The following is a 21464-nucleotide window of genomic DNA, read 5'->3' on the forward strand; positions in this document are numbered from 1 at the left end:
CTAAAATTTATGTTGTCCTAGCTACATCACTCAGGAGTTTGAAAAATTCACACCCATGAAAGATGTAATTAAACCAATCTATGCCCCAGCATAGACAGTGCTAGGTTGATGGAAGAATTTTCTGTTGACCTAGCTACCGCCTCCTGGAGAAGTAGATTTATTACAGTGATTACCCCTTCCATCACTGTAGTGTCTACACCACAGCACTACAGTGGCTCCATTGTAACATTTCTAGTGTAGCCAGACCCTAAAGATCCTTTACCTTCTCAGGTGCTCAGGTTTCATTTCCTTTGTACTAGCAGAACGTTATAATAGCCCTCCAGTCAACCACAGAGTCATCCTTGGAAGACAATTGCATGTAGTAGTTACCCTTCCCCCCGTTTACCCCAGCCTCAAAAAACAAGTTTTCAGACCTTTGGTCATCAAAAAGAGAGCATCCAAAGTGGACAAACCCAGTGTGTTTTCCTGTGCAAGTCACCGCTCATGTATTCAAACACCATTTTTCAAAGTAGTGGTGTTGTGGTAATTGCACATTGTTGTTGCTATGGCAATCGAGTTAGCTTATTAAGGGATAGCCCAGCCAGTTTTGGCTGGTTTGGTTAGTTCAGTGTGTGGAAAATAAATGGCTGCTTTCATGGCTCACAGCTCTCTGTGTGTCAAGTGATTTCTTCTTAAAACTGCTGCCCCCAAGGATACAACAAGTGGCACATACCCCTTGCCCAACTGAGGGTCCACCACTGGGACCTTGCTAGGAGCCAGTGGGCTACACCAGCTTTCCAGCCAACCTCCTCTTTAATAGAGTCTCCTCACCTTCAGTGTCATCTCTGTTGGGGACACTGGGGCATGGCCACTAGGTGACTCGAGGGGTGGAAGACCACGAGTGTCGATGAAGCCCCCTCGCACTAGGCCCAAGTGTCCTTGGCCCCCTCCCCTCCTGCCTGGAGGCACTCGCAGCAGCTCTGCGTACTAGGCCCAAGTGTCTTTGGCCCCCCCTGCCTGAAGGCACTCACAGCAGTTATGCTGAGGATCTGCAACAATACGTTGCAGAGTCAGACTGCCTGAAACTAAGCAAGGCGAAACAGGGCAGATATGGAAGAACAATGCTGAATAAAGCAGCTTTGTGTATGGTTTAACAAATGATACAGAGAACAAGGGAACTAGCTGGGAACTGGATTGGCTGGCTATATGGATACTTAGGGCAGCTTGCTATTGGATAAGTATGCTGAAGAAAGGATGTATAAAAGCCTGTGTAACTTCCTGCTCTGGGTGCAGGATTTGAGATTCTATTCTCCCTGTACCTTTTTGCAGCTGCAAATAAACTTTTCTGCTTCTCCACCCCGTTGTGATTATTGGGTGTAGCACACTGGGTAGCGAACCAACCTCAGCTGTTGTTTAGCCTCTCGGCACTGGGTGCCGGCAACAGCTTTTGGCATCCCTGGGTGGGCGACGAGGCTGCAATTTAGTCTTGCCCGGACCCCTCCTAGAGGTTGAGGATTGCGGTGAGAACCAACGCCCAGCGCGCACCGGTGAGTTCATCGGGGGCCTCAGAGGAGATGCGATTTGATCGACCCCGGAGGGCACAACGGTGCAACGCCATATAGTGGAGAAGCATCTGTGGACGACGATGAGGAACCGGTCCCTTGGACATAGGGGAGGAGCAGCTGCGGACGACGGTGAGGAACCAGTCCCTTGGATAAGGTAGGAACCTTTTGAAATCCGGATTGTATGCTCTGTTGGAACCTGGGGACGCCCAGAGTTACCCTGTAGGTATGGGACAGGGACAGAGCTCGGGGGTTAGGGCATGGTGTATGCCCCTAGAATGTATTCTAGGAAACTGGAAGGTATTTGGTGCAGATCCGATGACTAAGAGCCAATTAAAACGATTCTGTACAGTTGACTGACCTCAATATCAACTAGAGGACCAGGAGTAGTGGCCACCAGGAGGGTCAATTAATTACAACACGATCCTTCAGTTACTCCTGTTCTGTCAGAGAACAAGGAAATGGAATGAACATATGTATGCGCATTTGTTTCTGACTTTATGTACTCGACCAGATATTTTACAGCACTGTAATCTGACTCCAACTGGCTCGGTAGCAGCTAATGTTAGTCCCCAGACCCCCACCTCCACTGAAATGGCAGAGCCGGTGTCCCCTTCGGCCCCTACACCCACACCTTGTAAGTCCCCAATGGTTGGCCTATACCCCTTAATCACCGAAACTAAAGTCGCCCGGTCTGGATCGGACAGGTGTCCGGCCACGACTATGCAGGTTTATACTCATGTGCCCTTTAATCCTGTGGATTTGGCTGCTTTCAAAGCACAGGCAGGAGAGTTTTCCACCAACCCAAGCAGGTTTATATCAGTCTTTGAGGGGTGCCTCAGTAGTCACAAGCCGGACTGGGATGACTGTAACATCCTCCTGCGAACCCTATTGTCTGAGGTTGAAAGACAACAGGTTGTGTCCAAGGCAAGGGAGGAGGCGCAGAGACGGTACGGCCGGGATCGTATTAAAGTCCCCCGAGCAGACCCCAGGTGGGATCCAAATGATCATGGGGATATGACCCGCCTTACCTCCTATAAGGAGTTGCTTTTGCATGGACTTCGTCACTCGGCTGTCCGACATAATAATTGGGCAAAGCCATATGAAGTAATGCAGGATTTAAAAGAAAGCCCTGGGGCCTTTCTACAGCGTATTCGGGACACAATTTGACAGAACACTAATGCAGACCCTGATGATCAGGCAACTGAGTCAATTATTAAGGGAATTTTTACAAGCAGAGCAGCCCCTGATATTAAGAGAAAGTTACAAAAAAAGGAGGATTTAATGGACATGACCATGGCACAAATCATAGAGACTGCAAACCGAGCTTATAGTCTGAGAGAGACAGAGAAGGAGAGAAAGCAAGTGAGACTGATGGTAACAGCGGTACAGGCCGGCACTAAGAGAAGTGGCTGGGGAGGAAGGGGCCGTGGACACGAACGTCCGGGCACGCAGGAGAGACGACTGGGTCGCAACCAGTGTGCCTTGTGTCGACAAGAGGGACACTGGAAAAATGAGTGCCCAAAGAGGAAAGAAAAGGGGAGTGCCTCTATGATGGTGATGGCGGAGCAGGAATAGGGGTGTCAGGGGAGACGGACCACCCTACCCCCGGAACCCCGAGTAAAGATGCGGGTGGGAAGCTCATAAATAGATTTTTTAGTGGACTCTGGCGCGGCATGAACTGCTGTAAATCGACCCCTTCAGTTGCCAGTAGCAGATTCCCTTACTGTGGTAGGAGCCACAGGCAAAGACACCAAGTGCCCAGTGTATGCCCCAGCGGAATGCACTTTGGGAAACAGAACTATATCCCACAAGCTGGTATACCTCCCTGAGCGTCCTACACCTCTGCTGGGACGGGATCTGCTTTGTTGCCTTGGTGCGACCCTGCATTTTACTGAGGATGAAATAACGCTTACCTTACCCCTGAGAATGCATGGATCATGACCCTTGCAGTTGAGCCCTCAGCCACGCAAGCCCCAGAATGGAGCCTGTGGGAAGACCAGGTATACCCCCTCGTGTGGGCATCAGGGATTCCAGGAAAGGCCACCCACCAGACCCCCGTTACTATTCAGCTCATACCAGGGAAAGGCCCAGTGCAAGTAAAACAGTATCCAATCAAGAGGGAAGCCAGAGAAGGTTTACAGGAAACTATAGATCGATTCCTAATGTATGGTATTCTCCGGGAATGTCAGTCAGCCTGGAACACTCCCATTCTACCCGTATAGAAGCCTAATGGCACGTATCGGCTGGTACAGGACCTAAGGGCAGTCAATGAACGGGTTAAGACTTTGCACCCTCTTGTCCCTAACCCGTATACCTTATTGGCTTCTATAGGGGGACAGTATACCCATTTTTCAGTCCTCACTCTGGAAGATGCTTTCTTTACCATCCCAGTTGCCACCCCGTCACAGGAGATTTTCTCCTTTGAGTGGGAGGACCGCAAAAGGGTTAAAAAGCAACTTTGCTGGACAGTGTTGGCCCAGGGATTTAAAAACTCCCCCACCCTCTTTGGCCAGGCACCTAGAGGAGTGGGATAATGAGGAGACCCTCCTTCTGCAGTATGTAGATGATTTGTTAATTGCCACTGTGGGCCAAACCCCCTGCCTTAAAGCCACCGTGAGCCTCCTGAATTTTATTGGACTCTGGGGATATCGGGTAGCATGGAGTAAGGCTCAAATCGCCCTCCCAGAGGTACAGTACCTCGGGTTTCACATAAGGCAAGGGGAGCGTCAGCTTTCAAGCGAAAGAAAGGAAGGTATCTGTCAAGTTCCTACCCCAAGTAATCGTAAGCGGCTCAGGGCATTTCCGGGTATGGCAGGCTTTTGCAGGATATGGATCCCAGAGTTTGGACTGTGGGCTAAACTCCTGTACGACTGTGTAAAAGGAGCAGATCATGACCCCTTCTATTGGACCCCAGAGGCTGACAGGGCATTTAAAATCCTGAAAAGAAAATTGATGGAAGCACCAGCTCTGGGCCTGCTGGATCTCTGTAAGCTGTTTCAGTTGTATGTACATGAACGAAAGGGGGTGGCCCTAGGAGTGCTCACACAGCTGTTAGGAACATGGAGACGTCCCGTGGCTTATTTTTCTAAGCAACTGGACCAGATTGCAAAGGGTTGGCCGGCATGTTTACGGGTGGTCGCAGCTACTGCCCTAGTGCTTGAGGAAGCCGAGAAGCTAACGTTGGGAGGGATTATGCAAATCTATACTCCCCATATGGTCCGAGCCTTATTGGATGCAAAGGGAGGGCTTTGGCTCACCCAGGCTCGGATTGCTCGGTATCAGGCTAAGTTGTTAGAGAACTCTGAAGTCACCTTACAGTCTTGCCCCTCCCTTAACCCAGCCACCCTCTTGCCAGAAACAGAGGAACAGAAACATGACTGTTTAGAGATCATAGATGTCCAGTACTCCAGCCGTCTGGATTTAAAGGATGTACCCCTCCCAAATGCAGATTATGAGTGGTACACTGATGGTAGCAGTACTGTAATAGATGGGCAAAGGAGGGCGGGTTATGCTGTTGTGACCCTCCATGACACTGTGGAAGCTGAAGGTTTGCCTGCTGGGACCTCTGCCCAGCTTGCCGAACTAACAGCCCTGACCCGTGCACTTGAACGGTCAAAAGGAAAGCGGGTCAACATTTTTACTGATTCAAAGTATGCTTTTGGTGTGCTGCATGCTCATGCTGGCCTATGGAAGCAAAGAGGAATGCTGACAGCCCAAGGCTCCCCAGTCAAGTATGGGCCCCAAATCCTCCGGCTCCTAGAAGCCATACAACTTCCCTCGGAAGTGGCGGTGGTACACTGTAAAGCCCATCAAAGGGAAGATCAAGATGTGGCCAGAGGTAACGTCCGGGCAGATAGAGAGGCTAAGCATGCTGCCACCCTGCCATCCCCTCAGACTGAAAACGTCCATATGCATGCCCTTATCCCATCAGTAGGGGAGCTTCCACCCCTCAGTACTCTGGGGAGGAGAGACAGCTAACTGACAAACTTGGTCTCCGGGAAAAGGAGGGATGGCTCCATTCCCCGGAAGGGAAGGTCCTCTTACCAAAGGGCCTGATCCGGCCAGTGCTGCAGAAACTACATCAAACCACTCATGCTGGCAGGGAAGCACTTATCCAGCTAAAGGGAAAATACTTTATCACTTCCGGACTCCGACCCCTGGCTGCCCAGGTACAAGCAGACTGCTTAGTCTGCCAAAAGAATAACCCCCGACCGGGACATCCTGTGCCACCAGCTGCCCTAGAACCCACTCCGGGCCCCGGACAAGTGTGGCAAATAGACTTTACTGAGTTTCCCCGGACCCAAGGGTTCAAATATCTCCTTGTCATAGTGGATCGGTTCAGCGGATGGCCAGAAGCCTTCCCATACCGTAACTGCACTGCCAGAACAGTGGCCCTCAAGTTTGTTAAGGAGATCATTCCTCTCTGTGGACTCCCCCTGTGGATGGAATTTGACAACGGGACACACTTCACATCAAAAATCATTCTAAGCATCTCACATGCCTTACAGATCCCCTGGAAACTCCATACGCCCTGGAGACTGCAAGCCAGTGGGGTAGTGGAGCGTACCAATCAGACCCTTAAACGGCATCTCTCAAAAGTGTGCCAAGAAGCCTCACTGCGATAGCCTGATGCTTCGCTCCTCGTCCTACTTCATATCCGCGTTCTCCCTAAGGGTAGATTAGGGCTTAGTCCCTTTGAAATTATGTTTGGAAGGGCATGGCCTATGAATGGCACCCCGGTTCTGTCAGGGGAATGGAAGCTGGGTAATGGTTTTTTGTCACAGTATATGTGTTCCCTGTCTGCTGTTCTCTTGTCTCTTCACAGGTATACTAAGGATTCCCAGCCTCTCCCCTTGGACTCTCCCGTCCACTCCTTACAGCCCGGTGACTCCGTGCTTGTTCGTACCTGGAAAGACGAGCCTCTCCAGGAAAAATGGAAAGGACCCTATACCGTCCTGCTGATCTCCCATACAGCAGCAAAGATCGAGGGACACAAGAACTGGATCCATCACTCTCGTCTGAAGGCAGTACCCGCCCCCTCGTCAGCAGAACAGTGGACCGTCCAATCTGCTGACTCCTCATCTAGTGACGATCTTGGGCTAAAGCTACTATTTAAAAGACACAAATAGTGGGCACCTTTACGCTAAAATGGGCCCACCCAGGTACTGGAGACCCTGGGTTAAAAAGACTCTGGCGATAATTAATTGGGTAACATTGTTATTCTCTGAATTGGTATTTCCAAACTGTGCATATCGGGAGCATAACTCCTTTGTTTCGCTTGCACACCATGTTGCTACTTTAACAAACCAGACTGATTGCTGGGTATGTGCTCCAACTCCACTGTCCCCCAAAACGGGAATGCCCCTTGACATGCTGCCCCTGACCCTAGCAGAATTAGCCGCCACCAAAGAGTAGGAAAGAACGGACTCGCCGTTCTGAAATAAGACCTCTTTACAGCAAGCCACCTATCAGGACCAGGAGTATTCAGTTGCAGTACTCACTGAGGGAGTGTTATGTTTTACCCGAAACCAATCTGATCACTATGGGCGTCCTGTGGGAAAAAGCTCCTGTGTTATTACACAGTGGGCTGATGGGTATTGGATAAAGACCAAAAGGGGAAGACAGCAGTGTGGGTGTAATGGTTCCTCCCCTTTTAGGGAAACTCTTACAAATAATCTTACCACAAAAGAAAGATTTGGAAATATAACTTGCCATCCAGTTAATATCTCCAATGTAGCAAGCCAATGGTGGGTTTGTAGTGGTCCCTATGGTGAGTGTAATTTGAACGGCACAATTAGAAACGCCCCCACTTGTACCCAATCAGGAGGATAGGATGCCCCCTTAGGGGCATATGAACTGTTTGGAAAAGCAGCCAAAGCAGCCTTAAATATCCCAGGAATCCCCTTAAGAAACGGTCCTTACTGGGCCCTACAGGGTCACTATTTTGTATGTGGCCGAAAGGCTTACAAGGTGCTGCCAGCCAACTGGACAGGTAGCTGTTATATAGCTCATGGAGTTCCTCATCTGTCAATAACTGCCACACTGCCCAAAGGAAAGATTAGAAATGCCCGAGACACCTCTGTTGAGTCACGAGAAAAGACCCTGCGGCGACTGACTACGGCATTGGAGGGCAATATGAAGAATTCCCTCACGACCGAGAAGCTTGTAGGGTGCTCTGTACTGGGAATAGCGCCACTGTTTACCGGGCCAGCCATGGCATGCATAGGCCGCTATACTGTAAGGCTGCAAATGGTACTTGAGAAAGTGGCCTTAGAGTTAGAGGACTCGGTTAGCGATTTAGGATCAGCAGTAAAAACATTAAATAAAGAGGTACAGCAGCTCAGGACGTTTTCCCTCCAAAACAGGCTGGCTTTGGACTATCTCTTGGCATCCCAAGGAGGGGTTTGTGCCCTCGTCGGGCCCCGATGTTGTGTATATGTAAATGATAGCAGTTATGAGATCTATGAAAAGGTGGTACAGGCTAAGGCCCATGCCGGAGCACAGGTTGCCTATACTGCCCCAGAGAGCAATTGTAAGTAATGTCCTCCTCCCCGAAACTGGTTAATTGCTTCTAAATTGCAAACCTTGTTTTCAGGCTGGGATTTGTCGTTTTGGCTTGGTGGTTTACCACTCAGTGATGTCCTCCTCCCCGAAACTGGTTAATTGCAAGCCTTGTTTTCAGGCTGGGGTTTGTTGTTTTCACTTGGTGGTTTATTTAGCCTGTTATTGAAACTTCTCTTTCCTGTATTGCTTGTATTACTGGTATTATGCTGTGGAGTATCATGTGTTAGGGCTCTTTTGCAAAAGTTAATATGTCATTCTCTTCAGAGCTATCACAAAGTACTTATGCAAAGTCCTATTGTAAAGAAATAAGTAGCTCAAGTGAGAAAACTCGAAGCCAAGGTTGTTGAGTGTTCTCAAAGGAGGGAGTTGTTGGGGACACTGGGGCATGGCCACTAGGTAACTCGAGGGGATGGAAGACCATGAGTGTCGATGAAGCCCCCTCGCACTAGGCCCAAGTGTCCTTAGCGCCCCCCCCCCCCCCGCCTGGAGGCACTCGCAGCAGCTCTGCGTACTAAGCCCAAGTGTCCTTGGCCCCCCCGCCTGGAGACACTCGCAGCAGTTATGCGGAGGATCTGCAACATGTTGCAGCGTCAGACTGCCTGAAACTAAGCAAGGCCAAACAGGGCAGATATGGAAGAACAATGCTGAATAAAGCAGCTTTATGTATGGTTTAACAAATGATAGAGAACAAGGGAACTAGCTGGGAACTGGATTGGCTGGCTACATGGATACTTGGGGCAGCTTGCTATTGGATAAGTATGCTGGGAAAAAGGATGTATAAAAGCCTGTGTAACTTCCTGCTCTGTGTGCAGGATCTGAGATTCTATTCTCCCTGTACCTTTTTGCAGCTGCAAATAAACTTTTCTGCTTCTCCACCCCGTTGTGATTATTGGGTGTAATCACACCGGGTAGCGAACCAACTCCAGCTGTTGTTTAGCCTCTCGGCACTGGGTGCCGGCAACAATCTCTATTCATTCAGAAACACAGAAAAGGTCCCAACTAATCAAGCTGTAATCTATTACCAAGCAGAATTAAAAACAAGACAAACAAACAAAAATCACATTTACTTCTCCAGAGTAACAGCCTGGATAACACCATCTCCCTCTCCACACATGCCCAGCTTGCAACACCAGGGGGAAAAAAAAAAAAACAATCTCATTAGCAAAAAGAAAAGGAGTACTTGTGGCACCTTAGAGACTAACCAATTTATTTGAGCATAAGCTTTCGTGAGCTACAGCATCCGATGAAGTGGGCTGTAGCCCACAAAAGCTTATGCTCAAATAAATTGGTTAGTCTCTAAGGTGCCACAAGTACTCCTTTTCTTTTTGTGAATACAGACTAACACAGCTGTTACTCTGAATCTCATTAGGACTCCTGTTAGCACTAGCGAAATGTCAGGTTGACATTTCTAGTTGTAGAAGTGCCACAAGGTGCTTCTTCAGCTACCCAAGTGAGCAGCACTGCTTAGCCTGTTTTCGTGGTCTCTCAGGCTGTTTCCTTTCCAGCACCCATGTATTTAACCTTCAGTTTCAACACATAACAAATCATATGAAAAGTATACAGTTAGAAGAGATTTCCACACAGCTTCCTTCTTCTCCTCAGCTCACCTTCTGAACTCTCCAATGGCTATTAGCCAGGATGAGTTAGGAATGGTGTCCCTAGCCTCTGTGTTTGTCAGAGGGTGGAGAGAGATGGCAGGAGAGAGATCACTTGATCATTTCCTGTTAGGTTCACTCCCTCTGGGGCACCTGGCATTGGCCACTGTCAGCAGACACGGTACTGGCCTGGATGGACCTTTGGTCTGACCCAGTGTGGCCATTCTTATATGACCAGATGTCCCGATGTTATAGGGACAGTCTTGATATTCGGGGCTTTTTCTCATATAGCATCAGGACAGGTGCCTATCTGGTCACCCTAACTCTCCATGACTTTCTCTCCCCCAAATATGTATCTGCCCTGTTACTGAGTGAACGGTCTTGTTATTAGCCTAGCAATTACCACCCTGTAATGTCCTCCTCCCCGAAGCTGGTTAATTGCTTCTAAATAAGCCTGCAGGCTTCTCTGTGCTGCAGAAATGTCAGTGACTAGGTTGCTACTACAGCTAGCATTGTCACAAGATGTCAGTTCATAAATACCTTTGTCCGGAGGAGTTAGCTGTCTGGGTGTTGCTCACCTAAACTTTCTTCTATATATGTAAAGGGGTAATTGTTGATTTAACGCTCCCAATGGGCCCCATACTCCTTACTTACACCTTCATCAGCAAAACTGCAATTTCCCACAACTTTGAAAATTTAAATAAATAAAAATATAAAAATGCTTTAAAACATACACCTATATTAACCATTTAAATTAAATTATAAAACACCTACATTAACCATTTAAATCATAAAACAATTAAAATCTAATTCTGCCAAGCCTACTTACACTGGAATAAGTGTCTACTTGGCTGGGGTTTACAGATATAACAATATGGATTTAAATTCACTTTCCCATGTAGACAAGTCCCACATTTTCAACCAAACTCTGGTAATAAAAACAAACACAACAAAACAAAAACAAACAAACACTCACTCGACAGGCAGCCAGCCACGCTAATAATGAGTTAGGAAATCTCTACTGCTCCAGAAACTGTCCAACACACAGTTTACCTAACTAGTTCCAAGGCTGCAAAGGTAATTAATCAAGTTAATATTGCACAAAAAACTGCTAATTGTTCTTGATTATGACTCTCGTTTGTGCTGGAATCTTCATTCTCATCTTAAATGCTTCTTAGCTATTTAAATTCCTTCATCTAGGGACTTCCTGAAACTCTCTCTCTGAACTTCAGTGCGTCCTGAACATTGTGAACATGCTACTTCTCTGACCCATCCTTCAGCATCTTAACCAGAGATGGGTCTGAAGTAAAACTCACAATCCAGAAACCACAGTGGGGGAGGAATTCATGGAAAATTTCATTTCACTTTCATTTGGATCTAAACTTATGGGATCAAGCCCACCTATAATCTCTGAGGTTTCCTATCAGGTATCCCGATCCACTTGGTTTTGGTGTTTAAAGTTTCTGCATAGGCCTCTTTCTATCCACTTTCCCATCCAGAAAAGGAGTACTTGTGGCACCTTAGAGACTAACAAATTTATCTGAACATAAGCTTTTGTGAGCTACAGCTCACTTCATCGGATAAATGCATCCGATGAAGTGAGCTGTAGCTCACCAAAGCTTATGCTCAGATAAATTGGTTAGTCTCTAAGGTGCCACAAGTACTCCTTTTCTTTTTGCGAATACAGATTAACATGGCTGCTACTCTGAAATCTTTCCCATCCAGGTATCTGTGTAGTACCTGTGTGTGTGTTGGGGGGCAGACTTTTAAAATTATACAACCTTATCTATTGCAAACTCTGCTCTAGTGGATACTTCCCCTCCTCAGAAAACCTTCTAAATTTTAGTTCCTTTTAGTGCTGTTTCCTCTGTGACCACTTCTTACATCCAATCAAATTCTTAAAAGGAGGTGTGACTAGAGTGGCTACTGGCTCATTGTTCCCCTTTGGAAAGACAGCATCAGCTTTTAAAGATGCGATGATATTAAGGGCATGGCTACACTTGCAGATGTAGAGCGCTGTGAGTTAAACCCGCCTTTGTAGAACGCAGTAGGGAAAACGCTGCAGTCTGTCCACACTGACAGCTGCAAGCGCACTGATGTGGCCACATTTGCGGCACTTGCAGCAGCATTGGGAGTGGTGCATTATGGGTAGCTATCCCACAGAGCACCTCTTCCCATTCTGGCACCGTGGCTTGTGGGAAGGGGGCGGGGAGTGTGGGGTATTCTGGGTCCTGTCCCAACGCCCCGTGATGCATTGTTTTGCATCCCAGCATTCCCTTTGCTTCTGTTCACATTTGGCGCCATCTTTCAACGTTTTTTGTACTGCGTGCTCTGTCTTCCCTTCCGGTCTGCGGGAATGGAGCCTGAACTGCTGAGGAGTATGCTGACGAGTCTCGCCAACGCATCACATTTGGCAATCGAGTTATTCCTTACGATCCAAAGTGACAGTGAGGGCTCCGACGATATCGACTCAAGTAACACATATGACAGGAAGGGATTTTTCAAAATTCCCAGAGAATGTAAAGGGCGGATCTGACGGTTGGTCACCTGAGGGCAGGGCAGTAGAGTTCAAAGTGATGACCAGAGTGGCTAGCACAGGCATTGTGGGACACTTATGGAGGCCGATCAGAGCGCACAATAGGACCAGGGCGTCCACACTGGCGCCGCAGCGCTCCAGCGGGGGTGCAGCAAACGTTATTCGCCGAGGTGGAGTACCAGCAGCGCTGTAGCCGCAGAGTCAGAGTGCTCTATCTGCCTTGCCAGTGTGGACGGGGAGTGAGCTAGTGTGCCCAGGGCTCCTTCATTGTGCTGTAACTCGCAAATGTAGCCAAGGCCTAAGTTTTGTCAGTCAGAGCTGGGCTACAGTGATCATATTCCTATGTCCAGAAGCTGAAAATATTTTTCATCTTTATAAAGAATTACTCTATCTATTATATAAGCACAAACTGTGATTTTGTATTAGGAGAATTGCACAAAGATCGTAGAGTAAAAAATATGTAAGTCATTTTAAATATTGATAGTTAATGTGGTTTTCATTGTGGTTCAGGATTGTAAGTTTGCTTCAGACCCATCTCATCAGAGTGCTTTATAAAAGACGTACAGCACCACTGAAATGCAACCACCTCTGGAATGGCCGGAAGCCTTCAACAAAGGTCACAAAAAAAAAAAAAATGCTGCAAAACAGAGGGGGGAGAAATTTTGACAAAGGACATTTGCATGAAGTGTGATGGGATCTTTAATTCACAAAAATAAGACAGAACCTTAGTTATTTATTGATTTTGTTTTTAAATGAATCCTGACTCACATCAGCTCTCCTATAGAATACTATAAACTATTTTGCGTGTTGAAAGAAAATAGCAGCTGTATGCAAGAGACTCATTCAATAAAGATTAATGGATCATGGATGTTTAACTAAAAACCATGATTAGCGAAACCATTGTTACTTGCCACCAGTCTTGTATGTATTAAGCAGAGGAATTGTTTAGCATGTCATACAACAACCCTCCCCCCACAAAAGAACACCCCTACATAAAGCTTGTCTGTTTATTACACAACAGTTTAATCTTCCAGTTTCTTTCACTCTGTCTTGCTAAATGCTATTTTCCCTTCCCTCCTAAGGACCAATATGGGTTCGAACATAATATTTAACAACAAAAACCATACAGTGTATGTGCAGATAAGTCTTTAACAGATCAAGAATCAAATAGTTCCTGCAAGCATGAAGCTTGTTTTACACAGTGATCAGTTTGAATATACATTTAAAACAGAAGTTGCATAAACATATGTTCTTCCAATTTTCCTGTAGAAATCTAAGATCAGGTAGCACATCTTTTCCAACACCAGTTGGGTAAGAAAGGTCTCTTATTCCCTTGCTGTATTGCTCAAATTGCTTTATTTAACTCTGCAAACAGAATATCTGCTTTACAAAAAAAAAAAAAAGCTGTAATTCTCTATCAGAATTGGAAGATGTTGTTAAAAGGCAAGGCAGAGAAAGGAAGCTGCAAAAACAGCCTCACAATATGGAGCAGACTGCCACCAATTCAGAAATAAACAGCAATGCAAAATGGTCACATTATAAAGGACCACAGCTACCCCATTTCTAGCGCAGGTCAGAAAACTGGATCTAAGACAGAAATTGAGGAAATCACAACAAAAATCGTTTTTTGGTGGTCAAATTTTCATTTTTGTCCATGTTTTCTAACCATATTCTATCCATTATCGTTATGAACCTCTTGTAATACATTTTGCAACACGTATATGCATACTGTTGCTTAAGACAGGATTTATATAACTGATTATCTGATTTACTTATTGACTCTGATCTGTTTCAAATCTAAGTTTCAATTCTAATTAGAAACCCGATTATAATATAAATACTCCTTACCCCCTTCTTTGCTTGTGGTTCCACCCAGCTGAACTCTTAAAAGTACCAACAAAACAGGCTACTTCAGGCTGGTTAAAGTTCTTTTTAGTCTTTGCCACTCCCTCAGGAATTACATATTAAAGCTTAGTGTCCAATCACCTGCATGTTCTCTCAAACATCACATGGTGCTACACAGCTGGATTGGTGCAACTGTTTCAAACCACCAGCGAGCTCATGAAATAACCATGACAACCACCACCCTATGAATATTTTACAGAAAAAAATCTAGACAGACAGGGATGCTGGAACAATTTGTATAGCGGGGGGATGGGGGGGACTGCTGGGAGCCATTGAACCACATTGTAAACCCTATCCCAGCAGCACCCTCAGCACTCCGGGTTCCAGCACGTACGTAGATAGATAAAAAATGAACTATTTATCTTTTAATCTGAGCACTCTATCACTTGCAGTCTTAAGGTTAGTTCGAAGTAGTGCATTTGTGTCTGTGCCATTTATGACTGCAGAAGAGATCTTTGCCTGCGCATTGTGGTGCAAATTTTAAGTTAATGATTACAGGAATAATCCATTTAATTTCTGAAGTCATCATACTTTGCACATCTATAGCACCTTCCATCTGAGAATCTCACTGTGATTTACAAACAATTAAAAAAGTCTCACAAGACACTTAATGATGAATAAAAAAGTAACATAAAACTACATTGGTGTTATTAACCAGTTGAATCACAGAGAGACTAAGTCCTACATTTTATGAAGTGTTCATTAAATCTGGGCACCCAACTGGTGCCCAACATTAATGGACATTTTGAAAATGCTGATCTTCACATATAAGAGATCGGTGACTAGGGAAGCTGCTGTTTTCTGTGTTCATCCGTGACATTTTGTGCTTCACTGAGTCCCTTGCAAGCTGCTATGTTCTTTCAACCTGCAAAGTATTTTACCGTATTCTACTGGATAGCAGATTTGATTCAGAATTATTTAAACAAACCCTCAAAATCCAAGGATGTGTCTGCTCTGTGTGGATTAAAGATCCCATAGCATAAATCCCAGTCTAGCTGGCCAAAATTTCCACTGCCCATAATCACTCAGTTGTGCAGCATACTTTGTGCTAGTTGGTTGTTGCCCTCCACCCTAGAACTGGCTGCATTTCAGTGGTGCAGTTTCAGTGTTGCTACTTTTGCAATTGTATCATGAGCCCTGTGACATCTGGTGTTTTTCTTAAAGTCACAACTTCTGAATTAAAGTGATTGCATGAGATTCTCAGCTTTCATTAAAAACCCTAGTAAGTTTCTAGCCTTTATAGTTGCAGAGAAAAGTCTGAAAATGTGACCTGAAGAGTTTTCAGCCTCAGAAGGCAAATATGAAGATCTCCAAATTATTAATTTTAAAAAATCTTATGATTTTTACAGCAATCTAATGATTTTGGGGGCACAATTCATGATTTTTGAGTGCTTGGGTTTGGCAACACTGTTTGTATGTAATTTATAAAGTGCTTTAGGATTCTTTGGGAATGGATACCATCATATAAATGTAAAATATTTTTAAAATAATGTTTACATTGCTATTATTATTGTTGCTATTATTACAGTAACATGTATAGGTTCCAACTGAACGTATGTGTGCTAGGGGCTGTACAAACACATAGAGAATGTCCCTGCCTCAAAGAGTTTAGATCAGAATCTAAATTGACAAAAGAGAGAGAGGAAACAGAAGTGAAGTGACTTTTCAAAGTCACATAACAAGGAGAGGCAGAGTCAATTAGACCTCAGTTCCCTGACTCCCTCTCTCCTGACCTATGTAATTGACTACAGCACACTGACTCACTACACTGTCTTTTCCACTACAAACTAAGTTGTGTTCAGAAGGTCACTCAGCTAGGGAACCAGGAGAGATTACTTCCATATCAAATGAAGGGTGAGATGAAAACATAAACCACACCAAACTATACCATTTTTTCACTGGACTGTAACTATGAAACTAACATAACTTTATAATCAGTCCATACCTAAAAAAATCATAGTTTATACTTTTGAAATAAATAATGATGCTGCTTCCAGATTTGACGGCTCAGCTGATGGCCACTACAATCCTACCATCCACAGAGTTGGCACATTACAATACAATGGCTACCTTAAGGGCTTGATTCAATGTAAATAGCGGTCAGAGGAAAAAGCACTGAAAGGCGCAAAGGTTTTAAGAGGACAGAAGTGATAGATGGGACAGCACAATGTAGGGCTTATCTATGGGGTGGGGGCAATGCACTCTACAAGGGTGTGATTCCTAAAGCACACTAATGAGTTGCACATTAATTGATCTGTGCAGACCCTGCTGATGCACACAAAAACTTCCCTAGTGCACTTCAACATACTATGGAACCTTCAGTACACACCAGCAGGGTCTACACAGATCAATTAATGCACAACACATTAGTGCATTTTAGAAACCACTCCCCCATACAGTGCATTACCCTACCATGTAGACAAGCCCTCAGAGTGACCCCCAACTGTAGAAGAGAGGATGATAATGAGATCTGTGGGGGCTTTGAAAACCTAGAGGGCAACTGGACTGAGAGACTGATTAGAAGCAACAAAATTAGTCTGGGCCTAAGCCCCAAACTTCTGGAATCTTGAATTGCTCCCAAAATCTGGAGCCTTTGGATCTTAGGTTTTGCTTTGGGTTCATCTCTATTAAAGAAGCTAAAGGACAAGACAATGGAGTAGTATTGTCAGTGTTCTGGGCCCAGTGGACTCAGGGAGCCCCTATGTGAGGGAATTACAATAGCTGAGAAATAGTTAACACATGAATAAAGATTCTAGCAGGAGAAGAAGTCGCACTCAGGATTTTGGCTGCATTCTTCAATAAGGTGCTATTGCACAAACCACTTTAATACCTAATAATTGGTCATGTAAACTGTCTGGGTGAGAAACTTCATAGAGCAAGGTGTGAGATGGGAGTACAATTAAGTTTAATAATTCTGTGATCTTCTGAACACCCATATCAACTGCCACTTAACTTAGTGAGAATTGGGTATGTTCAGCACCAATCAGAGGGCACACAAAAGAAAAAATGGACCCAATCCCGTTCCCACTGAAGTCAAAGAGGACTTCTGTTTGATTACAATGGGAGCAGGATTAGATTTAGTATTTTCAATCTTTCACCTTCATTTTATTTGTTAGAAATGTAAATGTCAGTGGCCACCACTAAAGCATTTAGGTGCCTTACACCTTATATTTTAAATAACAAAACATAAGCTTTTTCAGTTGAAAAGCTCTATAACAGAACCTTGTATACACTGAATGAATGGCACAACTCCAAATATTACATGGATTGGTAAATCAAGCAAAAGCCTGCTTGTTTTAAAGGGGCCCCCTAAGATAGTTTAGACCCAAAGCAGTGGGAATGGGTCATTTTAAAAAAAATTTACTAAAACCTACTATGAATACAAACGTTTTCATGAACACTCCCGCCCCTCCCGATACAATGTGCTTGGAATCCCTTGCGGCGTTTAGATCCCTTCCCAAACATTGCAGCCTGCTGCTAGGGCATGAGAGCTGGAAACTGACGCGAGCAGCCGGGGAAGAGAAGCCTGACAGGGCCCCTTGGAGGCTGTGCTCTGATCTGGGGGGAGGAGGGAAGGCAGGAAGGAAAACGTCAGCCCCGCCGGAAGCGCTTAGGGCTGGTGCAGTGTGTTGCTGCTGGCCGGGCTGGAGCCGCTTCGCGTGCGGCCAGCTGCAGGGGAGGAGCGGCGCCCCGGGCGGAGCTGCAGCCATGGGCAGGACCGTGACAGTGGCTACCTGCGCCCTCAACCAGTGGGCTCTAGATTTTGATGGCAATTTGGCACGGATTTTAAAAAGCAAGTGGGGGCACGTTAGGGGCAAGGCTTCAGCCATCACCTAGCGGGGAAGCGGTGGCTCCCTGGCCTTGGGGGCGGGAGATTTCTCTCAACCTCTTGGGGCTGCAGCTGGTGCAAAGTGGGTGGTGACTAGAGAACTGAGCCCCATGCAGGCGGTCCATGAACTCTTGAGCCCCACTGGTGTCCAGCTAAACTCAGCGCAGGGGGTGATGTTGTTGCCCTGATTGAATTAAAATGGGATTTTTTTTTTGAGCCAGAGTGGGTCAGCCGACAGTTTTAGGCTTTTTGGTCCCCAGTGTGGCTCCCTGTGTCCCTTTCCCATGACAGGGAAGAGAGCCATGGGAAAGTGACACCAGGAACTGCTCTGAGGACCTGGAAAGCCTAAGATTGTCCTGCCAGCTGACCCACTCTGGCTCAAAGTGGGAAAGGAAGAATGGGGGGAAAAGAGGAGGGTGCTGCTTGGAAGGAGAAGAGTGAAGATAAAAGCCCAGTCCCTTCCTGACCAGGCAGAAAGGACCCTTTCTGAGCAGCTCAGAGATTGCCTCTATGATGCCCTCCTTTGTGGCAGTGCACAGAGGCAGCTGAAGCTCTCAGTGGTCAAGCCAGCATCAGTGTTCGCACAGTAGATTTTCAGCCCTGCTTTTCCAGGAGTTGATCTGTTGTGCAAGGCCTGTTTCCTTGTTCTTGCACCTGTGGAGCTCTCCCAGTATGGTATAGTTGTGAGGAGGAGCTGCTGCAGCCTCACGTGTGTAGAAGTCACTGCACCGAACCACTGCGTCAGTTTGTACAGCCCCTTCTGACCCATTTCCTTTTTTCTTAGCTTCCCTTTGTCATTATAAGGCTCTAATGGCTAGATTTTCAAAAGAGCTCTGCTCCCAGTTAGATATGTAAATGAATGGTTATTGCTAAGCACTTTTGAAAATCTGGCCATTTTGTTAAGGTGCTAAATGGAAACTGAGCTCTTCTGAAAAATCTGCCTCTAAATAAACTTGAGCCAAAAGGGATAGTGACACTTCAAAAGGACTAAAAGATTACAGGATGACACTGTTATATGGATGGAGACTATTAAAACCAACCTGAGACTTTATGTCCAATACTGGGATCCCCTCCGCACGCTGACAGGTTAGATTACCATTTAATGTTTTCTGTTTAGAATGGACTCATCTTCTCCCCCCCCACCCTACCATTTTATAGGTATTGAAATAGCAAAATACAAAGGAGCAAGATACAGACTTGGACCAGAGCTTGAAATTTGGTGAGACCATCTTAATTCCTGTATATTTGGTATCTTTTCAAGGGGGAGAAGTGTATATTGCTCATCAACAGAATAACTAAACAACAATGAATGGTCAAGAACAAATCGTAATGCAGAATACTCTGTGTAATAGTATGCAAATTGCAGTTTAAACCCCAGGGTTGGCTTTATGAGCAAAAATGTATTAATGGTAGTGAAGGGTGCAGGATTGGGTCCTTTGTTTTACAACTCACAGTGGCATCAATTATTAAGTGTATTATAATGAAAATTCCAGATGGTAAATGTAATGTTCAGTTCTGTTCTTAGTTTAAACCATGTTATTTTTTTGTGAAAAAGAATACTTCAACAACAATACTGTAGAATTTTAAATGCTGTCAATGTAAATGGTAAACTATATAGTTTGTTTGTACTCTGTGTAATCTCCATCTGTTTGAGAGTTGTTTTTATTTATTTTAAGTGGCAGTGGCTTACTGATCTCATCTGAATTTTTTGCTTTGTAACTTTTTGTACACAGTGGCTATGGCTGTTCAGATCACTATTATGAGTCCGATACACTCTTACATTCATTTGAAGTTCTGGCAAAGCTTTTGGAATCTCCTGCCACTCAAGACATCATCTGTGATGTGGGAATGTAAGTGTTGTGTACTTATTGTGAAGAGGCAGCTGCACGGGAAAAAGGTGACCTGGGTGCCTGAGCAGACACTGCTGCAGGGGTGGCCAGCTTGATCCTGAGAAGGAGCCAGAATTTATATGTCACTAGCTCCCGCCCCTGCTCCTAGCGCCTCCCACCCACCCACAGCCCCACCAATCAGCGCCTCCCCCTCCCTCCCCGTACCTCCTGATCAGCTGTTTCGTGGCATGCAGGAGGCCCTGGGAGGGAAGGGGAAGGAGTGAGGGCACGGCAGGCTCAGGGAAGAGGATGGAAAGGGATGGAGTGGGGGCAGGGCCTGTGGCAGAGCCAGGGGTTGAGCAGTGAGCAACCCCTGGCACATTGGAAAGTTGGCGCCTGTAGCTCCAGCCCCGGAGTTGGTGACTATACAAGGAGCCGCATATTCCCTTCTGAAGAGCCGTGTGTGGCTCTGGAGCCACAGGTTGGCCACCCCTGCACTACTGGATAGTAAGGACTCTAGAGCTACAGTGGCCCAGTCATAGCATTGCTTAGCACTGTAGCATAGACACTTAATACATCAACAGAAAGGGGTTTTCAGTTGCTTTAGTAAATCCACCCTATCAAGAGGTGGTAGCTTGGTCGAAGGAAGGGTATACAGTGACGGTTAGGTTGACCTAACTACATTGAATGGGATGTGAAATTTTTCATAGCCCTAAATGATGTAGCTAGTTGACCTTAGTTGTAGGTATAGATAGGAAAATTTTTCAATAGTGCCTTAATGACTTAGACTCCTAAGCCCCACTTTTAAAAGTGATTTAGGCTTCAAAGTGCCTAAGTTATTTTAAAAATGGGACTTGGCTCCTGAGTCACAAAGGCACTTTTGAAAACTTATCCTCTGTATTTAATGTTGTTGTCCAGTACTGTTGCGGTTCAATGACAAGACAGCACAAAGCTTTAAGCAAGCAAACAGGCTGGTCCGCCAACGGACTTCTGCCTGTCAGCTTTCCACTCTCTCCTTTATTCTTTTCTCTCCCCCCACGCATTATATTCTCTAACAGATAAAAGGAATACACTGGCTTTGTTTAACATTCTTATTTACCAATTTCTATCTACCGCATTCCTTGCTCTCGGGCCTTGAGCCCAGTCCTGGGAGGCTTCCCACGGTTCATGTCATCTGGGCGAGATTCCAAGGTTCATGCCCTTGGGAGGAGGTGTGTGTGCACAGCTCCTATACAACACTCCGGGTGTGCCCTGAATGTTGCCAAGCGCATGAACCCTGTATGAATCCTACACAGTACCAGGAGCTTTGCTCCTGCACATGAAGTTTTTACATGGGAAGAGCTGTAGTATGAAAGTAAAAAATAAAAACCTGGGGTTTTTATTTTTCAAACTTAAAAATAGTGAAACGACCCTGTTTGTATCCAGAAGGAAAAAAGAGATTTCTGATGATTCTTTTTTTAAAGAGATTTGAGTGGAAGGATCACTAGGATTTAGAGCATACTCTTGGGAAACGGAAAGTCTGGGTTCTATTTCTAGGTGATCATGGACTCATTGTGTGATCATATACAATTCTTTCAACCTTTCTGTATCTCAGTTTACCCATCTGTCCAATGGGATTAATACTTGCATCTATCCCAGGAATGTTGAGGCTCTATTTATAAA

The 21464-nt window shown here is 45.5% G+C and overlaps 2 protein-coding genes across 3 annotated transcripts in view; one reads left to right on the plus strand and one right to left on the minus strand.

Annotated features, from left to right (window-relative positions):
- Positions 1 to 14182, minus strand: part of DHCR7 (7-dehydrocholesterol reductase) — a 29097-nt gene extending 14915 nt beyond the window's left edge. Inside the window, exon 1 of the mRNA XM_073347859.1 lies at positions 14088 to 14182. The gene's annotated coding sequence lies outside the window, so the exon portion shown is untranslated. The remainder of the gene's footprint in view (positions 1 to 14087) is intronic.
- Positions 14183 to 17756: 3574 nt separating this feature from the next.
- NADSYN1 (NAD synthetase 1) overlaps positions 17757 to 21464 on the plus strand; it is a 28166-nt gene continuing 24458 nt past the window's right edge. For both annotated transcript variants that reach the window (XM_073347864.1, XM_073347865.1), the window contains exons 1-3: positions 17757 to 17937; positions 19132 to 19192; positions 19707 to 19823. In XM_073347864.1, coding sequence (XP_073203965.1) covers positions 17853 to 17937; positions 19132 to 19192; positions 19707 to 19823 — 263 coding nt within the window. In that variant the 5' untranslated portion in view covers positions 17757 to 17852. The remainder of the gene's footprint in view (positions 17938 to 19131; positions 19193 to 19706; positions 19824 to 21464) is intronic.

Source organism: Lepidochelys kempii, chromosome 6, assembly GCF_965140265.1.
Source record: "Lepidochelys kempii isolate rLepKem1 chromosome 6, rLepKem1.hap2, whole genome shotgun sequence".
NCBI lineage: Eukaryota > Metazoa > Chordata > Testudines > Cheloniidae > Lepidochelys > Lepidochelys kempii.